This window comes from Mandrillus leucophaeus, unplaced genomic scaffold (genome assembly GCF_000951045.1).
Source record: "Mandrillus leucophaeus isolate KB7577 unplaced genomic scaffold, Mleu.le_1.0 Scaffold4, whole genome shotgun sequence".
In the NCBI taxonomy this organism is placed as follows: domain Eukaryota; kingdom Metazoa; phylum Chordata; class Mammalia; order Primates; family Cercopithecidae; genus Mandrillus; species Mandrillus leucophaeus.
Genome location: NW_012104253.1, coordinates 12,006,309 through 12,017,086, shown reverse-complemented (window position 1 = coordinate 12,017,086; position 10,778 = coordinate 12,006,309). Strand labels below are relative to the sequence as shown.

Genomic DNA, 10,778 nt, shown 5'->3' with positions numbered 1-10,778 from the left:
AATTATAGTCTTTTTGGACTGGCTTCTTTTAAGTCAAAATTATGCCTGTGAGTTCCATCTATGGTGTTGTGGTTTCTTGTTTTTCATTGGTATGAAGTACCGTGTTGTACAGCTATACTACAATTTTGTAATCCATTCACCAGTTTATTAGCATTTGGGCTGTTTCCAGTTTGCATTATTATGAATAAAGCTGCTTTGAACATCCTTGTAAATAAATGTCTTTGGGTGGATACCTGCATTCATCTCTCCTGAGCAGGATTACTGACTCATGGGGTAAATCTATGCTAGGTCATACAGTAGGCCTCTGTTTAATTTTAGTAGATATAGCTAATGTTTTCCAAAGTGTTCCTATCACTTACACTCCTCTCAGAAATGTATGCCTGTTCCGGTGGCCCTATGTCCTCATCAGTACCTGGAATTTTCCATCTTTTTACATTTTAGCCATTCTGGTGGGTATGCAAATGTATTTCATTATCATTTTAATTCACATTTCTCTGATGACTAATAATGTTGAACACCTTTTCATGTGCTTTTGGATATTTTCTCTTGTGAAGTGTTTATTAGCTCATTCTTATTAGGTGGATTTTTTTAAAAAATTTTGATTTGTAAGAGCGCATTATATTCCAGATATAAGTCCTTTGTCAAATGTATGTGTTGTAAATGCCTTCTCCCAACCTGTGGCTTTCCTTTCATTCTTTTAATTTTTATGAACAGAAATTCTTAATTTTGGCCAGACACTGTGGCACACAACTATAGTCCCAGCATTTTGGGAGGCCAAAGTGGGTGGATTGCTTGAGCTCAGTAGTTTAAGACAAGCCTGGTTAATATGGTGAAACCCTGTCTCTAAAAAAAAAATATTAAAATTAGCCAGGCAAGGTAGCATGTGCCTGTAGTCCTAGCTACTTGGGAGGCTGAGGTGGGAGGATCACTTGAGCCCAGGAGGTTGAGGCTGCAGTGAGCCAAGGTTGCACCACTGCACTCCAGCCTGAGCAACAGAGTGAAATTAAACACTGCTGTGACCAAAACAAAACAAACAAAATGAAAGCAATTAATTGAGGCTGCAGACTTGTAATCTCTAATTCTAGTTCAGTATCTCCATTTAATAAATGATGCCTGGGAAGAGAAGCGGTTTGCTCAAGTTCCTATAGCTAGAAACTAGAGAATCACAATTAGAACCAAGGTTTTCCTACTTTCTAGACTAGATATATTCCAGTTGAGTACAGTCTTTTTTCCTGATAATAAAATAGAGGGCCAGAAAGATTAAGTTACTTGAGGGTAATTAACAGTCAAATCAAAACCAGTTTATCTGATTTCTGCCTCTTTTCCATGCTATCTCAATTTACTGAACATTATTATTCATTCATTATTCAATATGTAGGAGTATCTTCTTGTGCCATGTCCTTTGCTGGGTTCTGTTGAAACAGTCATAGACAAGACAGACACCGTCCCTGCCCTCCCTCATATAATTACAATTGTGTAAATGTTATGAAGAAGTATAGGGTAGAAGAAAGAGTATATCAGTTGTGATGCCAGTTAAGTGGGAGACTCAGAAGGGGAGTCACTCCCAAAAAGAAGCTTATGTTTCCACTGCTGAAGGAGGGAAACACTCTGAGATATTAGTTTAATTGTTTATTAGGTAGCCTCAACTCACTGGGGGCACTGACAGGAAATGGTTTAATTTCTTCCAATAATTCTCAAAGATATTTATATCAATTCCCATTTTTAACTCTGAGCCATAGTTTCCTTGATGATAGCTTGCTTGCTTCCATAATTTTCAGCCCCTTTTAGTATTTAGAACAGACTCGTTTCAGTATTTAACACTCTGCTCTGTTTAATTTCTTTATGCAGATTTGAATTACCACTTGGTGTCATTTCCTTTCAGGTTGAATGATTTTCTTATTATTTCATATACGGCAAATCTTATAGGACTAGCCACAACTTCTCTCAGTCTCTGTTTATCTGGGAATGTCTCTATCCAGCCTTCATTTTTGAAGAATAGTTTTGCCGGAAATAGAATCCTTGGTTGACAGTTTTTTTCCTCCTTTAGGATTTTACATATGTTATCCTACTGCCTTCTTCCTTCATTGTTTCTGATATGAAGTCAGCTGTTACTCTTGTTCCTCCATCTTTGATGAGCCATTTTCCTCCTACAGTTTCTAAGATTTTCTTTCTTTCAACAGCTTGACTGTTACATGCCAGGTTGAATGTCTTTGTGTTTGTCCTATTTGAAGATCATTGAGCTTCCTAGATGTACAGATTAATGTTTTCATCAAACTTGGAAAGTTTTTGGCCATTTCTTCCTCAAATATCCCCCCTCCTCCCAATCCTTCTCTCCTGAAATTCCCATTGCATACATATTGGTATTTCTGATGATGTCACACAGATCTCTGAGAATCACCTCATTTTTTATTCTTTTTTCTTTATATTGATTGGACAAATTCTATTGATCTATCTTCAAGTTTTCTAATTCTCTCTTCAGCCCACTCAAATTTGCATTGAGCTCCTCTAGTGAAATTTTTTTTTTTTTTTACTTATTGTACTTTTCAATTCTAGAATTCCATTGATTTTTAAAAAATAATCCCTATCTCTTTACTGATATTCCCTATTTTATGAAGCATTGTTGTAATTTTTTTGTTTTTGTATTTGGTTTGTTTGAGCCTGGGTCTCACTATGTTCCCTAGGCTGGTCTCAAACTCCTGAGTCTAAGCAATCCTCCTGCCTTGGCCTCCCAAAGTGCTGGGATTACAGGTGTGAGCTGCCACAGCTGGCTGTCATATTTTCACTTAGTTTTGTGAACATATTTTTTTTCTCTCTTTTTTTTTTAAATAGAGTAGATGCGCTGTGTGAGACTTGATTTCATATTTGAGAAACTTCCTTGAAGTCCTTATATGCTAAATCCAACATCTCACAACATTTATATTGATTTTCACCTCTGTGTATGGTCACATTTTTCTGTTCATTTGCATGTCTGCTTTTTTTTAATTGAAAACTGGACAATTTAGATAATATAGCAACTCTCGTGTTTTGATGTGCCCCTCAGAGGGTGTTTTTTGTGTTTTTCTTATACGTTTGTTTTGTGACTTGCCTGGACTAATTCTGCAGAGTTTATCTTCCATAGTGTGTTGACAGTGATGTTTCTCCTCAGTTTTTTGTTTTTTTTTTTTTCCTCTTTTATGTTTGTTTCTAAGGCTCGTTTTCTAAGGTTTTCACCAAAGTCAAGATGGCTTAGAATTTAGTCAATGATTGATCAGATGTGGTAATTAGACACCTCAAACCAGTGAGACTTCTACCCTTTCTTGATGGAGCTGTGTCATCTAAATAGGTTGAAGAACATTCAAAACTCAGGCAATTTACAAGACTGCTCTGGCTTTTGTTTTGCTGAGTTTTCTTGTGTCTCCTCTGCATCCTCTGCAAGGCTTCCCTGGCTTTTGTTTTCCTGTGTCTCCTCTGCCACTGTGCAAGGCTTCATGTTCCGCCAGGGTCGAGTAGATGACTGGGGCTTTTGCCAGACTCTCCTGAACTGACACAGCCTTCCAGACCATAAGCGCATTGCCAAAGCCCACCATGCCTATCTGATTCCCTGGCTCTCACTGCTGAACTTCCAGCAGGCTTTCTAATCAGTTGTTTGCTCAACCAGTCTTGTAGCCCAGGTAATTGTGATGTTGGCATTCCCAATCAACCTTTCTCCTTGGCCATGGGGTTTTTCTGGCACCACTCCAAGTCAGCCCCCTCTGGCAGCAAAGCTGCTGGTTTTCACATCTACTCAGCCCTGATAGAACTATTCCCATGGAACTGGAGGAGAGGGATTGGGAATTTCCCCATGGTAACGTGTCACAGACTCACTGTTGTTACCCAAGGTTTAATAGTTTTTTCTTGAATAAATGCTTTTTAATTTATGTTATGCCAGTGGTGGATTTCCAGGAATTTGAAATGGTTGTTTTTCACAATTGTGTCCAATTTCATCGTTTTTGGGGAAGATAATTTGCTGAATTCCTTACTCTGCCATTCTAGAAGTCACAATAAAGCCCCATTTGTTTAAAACTTCATCCTTAAGCTCTACTCAAAGTTCCTCTCCCTGATCTCTGGAGCAGACTAGCCTGGTTGCACTACAGCACTAGATGCTTCCTTCTTCCCCTTTCTTTCCTAGGCGTTAGTTCTGCTGGTGGCATTAGGGTAGGGAGGAGGCGGGAAGAAAAGGGCAAATTTTCTGACCCATTGGGCAAGGTTGTAGCCTCTCTCTGTTGTGCTGTTTCTCTGGCTAATCCACCCCGGCCCCAACAATGTATGCATGGCAGGCATCTATATGCTGACCTCTTAGGGGGTATATGTGGGAATTCTTGAAACACTCTTTTTTTGGGGCCTGCCCGTTGCCATTTTTTGGAATATCTGAATTAAGTCTAAAATCCGCATTCAATAATGCAAATACTCAGGACCCACTATGTGCACAGGATCAGGCTAATTTGGCCCTAATGACAAGCCTACAACATAGTCCCTAGTCTTCATCTTTAACTTGAGGAAAGTAAGGCTCAAACAGGTTAAGGGCTGAGCACAGTGGCTCATGCCTGTAATCTCAGCACTTTGAGTGGCTGATCAGGCAGATTACTTGAGGTCAGGAGTTTGAGACTAGCCTGGCCAACATGGTGAAACCCTGTCTCTACTAAAAATGCAAAAAATTAGCCGGGCATGGTGGCACACGCCTCTAGTCCCAGCTACTCAAGGGGCTGAGGCAGGAGAAACACTTGAACCCGGAAGGTGGAGGTTGCAGTGAGCCGAGATCGCGCCACTGCACTCCAGGATGGGCGACAGAGCAAGGCTCCATTTCAAAAAACCAACCAAACAAACAAAAAAATCCCCCCAAAAAACGGGTTAAGTAATTTGTCTAAGATTATCAGTCCTAATAAGGAGTCCACATTATTCCAAAGCCTGTGCCCTTGGACTCGAAGTTTTGTCTCCAAATTAAATATTGGGAGTAATTACAGCTCCTGCTTTTCTTCCTCTCAGGTCAGGTTTAGTCCAATACAGTGGAAGATTGGTTCTTCCTCAACTTCTTTCATTCTCATCCCTTTGACAATTAAAACATTGTTTCCAGAGTCACACTGACCCAAGTTTGAATCCCAGTTGTTCTACCTTTGCTTCTATGTGACCATGGGCAAGTAACTAAACCTCATTGAATCTCAGTGTCTTCATCTGTAAAATAGGATAATATATTAATAGTAGTCTGATTTTATTAGGTAGGCCTGTGTAAGAAACAATCCTAAATCTCAGTGGCTTATAACAGCAAAAGTTGGTATCTCACTCATGTGAAATCTCAGATGTGAGCTGCTTCACATCCCCTTTTTCTTCTAGGACCAAGGCTGAAAGAGCAGCCCTTCTGACACAGACTATTCTCATGAAAGGAAACATTTCTCTGGTTGAAATACGTAATAACTCTTAATGCTTCTGCTCAGAAAGACCTCCTGCTCCTATTTCACTGGCCAAAAGAAGATCATACGATCAAGCCTGACATCAGTGAGGATGGAAAGAATGCTCCTTCTACAGGACGCGCTGCAGTTACATGGCAACAGGCGATGATGTATAATCCTTAACTGGAAAAGCAACTTAATAGTTAGGAACAACAATACCACCTACCAGAGAATAATAGTACCTTCCTTATGAATGTGAGATTAAAATGAGGTGAGGCACATGCAATGCTTAACACAGTATTCTACGCTTAATAAAAAGTTTGATAAATGTTAGATGCCATTATTATGATTATTACCTCCTGGTGCTGAAAAATTTTCTCTTCACTGTACTGGGCTAAACCTCACCTGAGAGGAAGAAAAGCAGCAGCTGTAATTACTTCCAATATTTAATTTGGAGACAATAAAACTTTGAGTCTACGGGGCACAGGCTTTGGAGTAATGTGGACTCCTTATTAGGACAGATGATCTTAGACAAATTACTTAAACTGTTTGAGCCTTACTTTCCTCAACTCAAAGATGTGAGACTTGGAACTGTATTGTAGGCTTGTCATTAGGGCCAAATTAGCCCAATCCTGTACACATAGTGGGTGCTGAGTCTTTGAACTATTGAATGTGGATTTTAGACTTATTTCAGATAGTCAATGAGCTGCATACATAACATAACCACAGTACCTTTTCTATCCTTTGGGTCTCAGCTCAAATATCATCTCCTCAGAGAGACCTTCCCTGACCACCTGATTTAAAGTACCTCCCGTGCTTCCAGTCACTTTTCCCCGTTTTCTTGTCGTTACAGCTCTGGTAACGCCCTGAAATTGTCTTGTCCATTCACTGTCAAGTAGTATCTGTCTCTGCCACTAGAAAGTAAGCGCCATGCAATCCGGATCATGGTTTCTTATTTCCACCTTCTGCCGTGGGCCTCTGGCATTTCTCTTCTGTAAAACTTTCGGGAGATGGTGAGTAAAGGGAGAACTCACGTGACCCGCAACGACGCCTAGCCCTTTGTGGGTGTGGCCTTTCACGTTGCGCCGGCCGCGTGCGGGCCGTCCACCGCGGGAGGACAGTACGTCACACGCACGCAGCCCCTGCGCCGCGCCTCGTCTCGCCACGGGCGGAAAGGGGCGTGGCCATGCGTAAGGACCCCGTAGCCACCGGCGCCACCGCCTGAATCGCCTGCAGGTGGCTGTTCTCGGCTCCCTGCCGTGCAGGCATCTCGAAAGCCACTCTGTTTTGGGGTCCTCGCGCCCCTTCCACGTCTCCCGGAAGCGGTAGCACGGCCCCGGCAGGTCCGGGAGAAGGTTTAGTCTGCTCGGGCCCCCTCCGGGCCAGCTGCCGAGGGGGCGCGGCCTAGGACGGCGACTAGGCCGTGGTGCAACCTCTCCGGAGTCCTCAGGTGAGGCGGAGGCGAGGGCCCACTGGAAGAGACGGGAGTGTTAACGGTCCTAGGAGCGGGGGCGCAGTCCTTTCAGCGGAGACCCTGGTCTCTCCGTCTTCTTTCGGGTGGCGCTCGTCTTCCCTGTGTTAGGGGCGGAGGAGGGTAGCTGGAGAGACCCCATAGGCTTCAGCCGACGTTGTTTACTGCCCTCTGTATTCTTTCTTCCTGACCCCTGTCTGACCTGGCAGTTCTTCCCGCACGGAACGAGATGGGTGGGGAGCGGAGTGGGGGGTCTCTGCTCGCTTACCTGAGATCCACAGACTGAAGACCCCAGGGCACTACCGACTGGGCCTACACGACTGACCTGCAGCCTCCCTCCCTCTGTGCTGACGCCTGTCCTTCGAAGCAGGCCCTGCCACCGCCCTCTGCGGATCCATCCCCATCCCACGCACTCTCTCTGCCCTTGGGCAGTGCCTGGGGAATTGACGGGTGCCTCTGAAGTCCTTTGTGTCTTTGAGATGTTTGTCAATGGAGCAAGTGCCCAGGGCCCATCTAAGTATTTAACTGGGTAATCAACATTAATTGCAACATTAGTAGCAATTTAATGGTATGTTTTAAAGCCCAATTAATTTTAAAATGAGAGGCAAGATAGAAAGAATTGAGTGTGTTTTGTTTTTTTTATTACTTTTTTTGTAGAGACAGGGTCTTGCCACGTTGCCCAGGCTGGTCTCAAACTCTTGGCCTCAAGTGGCCCTCCCCGCTTGGCGTCCCAATGTGTTGGGATTACAGGGTGAGCCACAGTGCCTGGCCTGTATGGTGTTCTGTATGTTACAGAGCATTTCGTCTCCATTTTCATTTGGTTTTTTTATAAACTCCGAAAGACAGGCATGTAATAGTCACATGTGTAAAGAACAGGTTTAAAGGATGAGTTTCTTCTGGAGGTTTTTTAGGTTTTGAGCTATATGGTATAGGGAGGCAAAGATTAAAAGGTGGGTTTGGCACTAGGGTGACTTAGACTTGAGTATCTGAGCTGCTGTCTAAACTCTGGGATCTTTCTCAACCCTTTCCACATTTGCTTTTAAAAAAGGATATTGCTGTTTACCTCATAATGTGACTGTGAAAGTTACATATGATGAAAGATACATGTGTACCTGTGTACAGCATCTGTCATATAAAAATTCCACTCAGCAGTATTTATGAGTGCCTACTGTGTGCTAGACTCTGAGAATTCATTGGTGAGCAAAACAGACATAATCTGTATCCAACCACTGCCCCCCTTTCCCCAAGAACAAGAGACGTGTTAAAAAAAAAAAACGTAATTATAACACATGAAGGGCTATGAGGCAAAAGAATAGGATATGTACAGATAATGATTGACCTAACTTAGATGGAAAGGAGAACTCTGAAGCAGATGACATTTGAGTAAACACCAAGAACAAGAAAGTTAACCATGAAAGAGTTCTTGGCAAAAGGAACAACGTGCACATTCTAGAAATGGTTGTGGACTTTATTATAGAGCCCGTCTGTATCTGTATATTAATCATTATTTTGATGTGTTGTGACACACAGTAAGTATTCAAATATATGTATGGAATGAGTGGTTATGCAGTTTTGGTTTTTATTCTGAACTTAATGTGCACGTGGTAGGTATTGAGTATTTGAATTATTGAGCATGTACTTTAGACAAATTATATGCGCACCTAAATGTTATGTAATAGTGCCGCAGTTTAACATTAAGATGGCTTTTGTATTTAATGGAAAAGTTTTTTCAAGTTTTAGCACTTTAAAACAAACTTCAGTGAATTTTATTTTTATTTGGTTGTACTGGAATTTTGCCATAGTGGTTATTTGCTAATTTGCTGCTGTAGCAAAGTACCACAGACTGATTGGCTGGGGCAACAGAAATTTATTTTCTCTCGGTTCTGAAGGCTTGAAGTCCAAAATGAAGGTATTGACAGAGTTGGTTTCTTCTGAGGCCTACTTCTTTTGCTTGCAGATGTCTGCCTTCTCCCTGTGTCCTTTCTGTATGTCTGCTGTGTTGAAATTTCCTCCACTTAGAAGGACATGCCAGTTATATTTGATTAGGGCCCACCCTGATGACTCATTTTAATTATCCCTTTAGAGACCCTATCTCCAAAAACAGTCACATTCTGAGGTCTGGGGGTTAGGACTCAAATAAAGGAATTTGGAGGGATGCAGTTCAGCCCATAAGAGATGCTTTTGCTACATTAAGATTTGCCCTTCATTGAAATAGTAATAATAAATACAGTAGTGGTAGTTGTAATAAGGATAATAGCAGCCACTAAAATGAGTGCTTATTATGTGCCAAGCCTTTTGCAAAGTGTCTTTTATATATTATTTCATCATAGCACCATCCTATAAGGTAAGTACACTTTTCCCCCCGTTTTCTACATAAGATTTCTCAGCCTCATTTAAGTAGTTTGCCCAAGGTTACCTAGTTAGTAAAAGGTAGGGTTAGATTTCAACCCAGGACTACCTGACTCCAGCGTCTAGTGTTAACCATTTTTCATACTCTGCCATTATGCCACAATGATCATTTTATGTCCTTTTTACAGGTTTGCCAATAGGATTATCCTGCTGCCATCATGTCTTGGTTTGTTGATCTTGCTGGAAAGGCAGAAGATCTTTTAAACCGAGTTGATCAAGGGGCTGCAACAGCTCTCAGTAGGAAAGACAATACCAGCAACATATATAGCAAAAATACTGACTATACTGAGTTTCACCAGCAAAATACAGATTTGACATATCAGACTGGACCTAAAGCTACGTATATTTCATCAGCAGCTGATAACATTCGAAATCAAAAAGCCACCATCTTAGCTGGCACTGCAAATGTGAAAGTAGGATCTCGGACACCAGTAGAGGCCTCTCATCCTGTTGAAAATGCATCTGTTCCTAGGCCTTCATCCCAATTTGTGCGAAGAAAAAAGTCAGAACCTGATGATGAGCTGCTGTTTGATTTTCTTAATAGTTCACAGAAGGAGCCTACCGGGAGGGTGGAAATCAAAAAGGAAAAAGGCAAGACACCTGTCTTTCAGAGTTCTCAGACATCAAGTGTCAGTTCTGTGAACCCCAGTATAACCACCATCAAAACCACTGAAGAAAATTCTTTTGGGAGCCAAACCCACGGTAGTTAATCAGTCCTCTGTTTCTTTTAACCAAATTGAATGTGTCATCATATGATCCAATGGTGTTTCTCATTCACTGTTATGGGATCTGTTTCCACTGCTGTAAGGGCAGACTCTCCGCAAATGTGTGGTGTAAACAAGGGAGACATCATTGACTACTATTAGTCAATAGACAGTTGTAGCAGGGACTTAATGTTGTCTGGAAGGCAACTTTACCCACTCAGCATCTAACAAAGTATTTCATATTTGATTCCCTAAGACATTTTAAGATTAAAAAAGGAAAATTTTGAAATCTGAAAGAAAGCATGTCACTTTGGATCAGGCACTATCCCAGTTGATATCTTTTTGTTACTAGGATTATAAAAATGACAGGAGACTGTACTTCACGTATTTTCTGGGTTGTGTTTTTTGTGTGTTTTTCCCCCTACATCCTCCACAAATAAAACTGAGAGACTGAACTTTGATCCAGGTTGAAGAGTTGAAGGCATTGACCTGGTAGTGAAGCAAGAGCTTAGAATTCTTGTTATCAATTGTTTAATTCCCTGTGAGATTACCTCTACAAGTACACCTTCTTTCCTGTGAAATGAGATTAACACTGTAAATGTGGCTAATTCAGGTACCTACTAAGTGTTTTAAAATATCAATAGGCCAGACATGGTGGCTCACGCCTGCAATCCCAGCACTTTGAGAGGCCAAGGTGGGTGGATCACGAGGTCAGGAGATCGAGACCATCCTGGCTAACACGGTGAAACCCCATCTCTACTAAAAATACAAAAAATTAGCCGGGCGTGGTGG

General features: G+C 41.8%; 1 protein-coding gene across 1 annotated transcript in view; it reads left to right on the top strand.

The window, feature by feature from the left end:
* The first annotated feature begins 6,628 nt into the window (after nt 1-6,628).
* The window catches only part of GOLGA5 (golgin A5), a 52,425-nt gene continuing 48,275 nt past the window's right edge, over nt 6,629-10,778 (top strand). The window contains exons 1-2 of the mRNA XM_011991753.1: nt 6,629-6,852; nt 9,411-9,984. Coding sequence (XP_011847143.1) covers nt 9,441-9,984 — 544 coding nt within the window. The 5' untranslated portion in view covers nt 6,629-6,852; nt 9,411-9,440. The remainder of the gene's footprint in view (nt 6,853-9,410; nt 9,985-10,778) is intronic.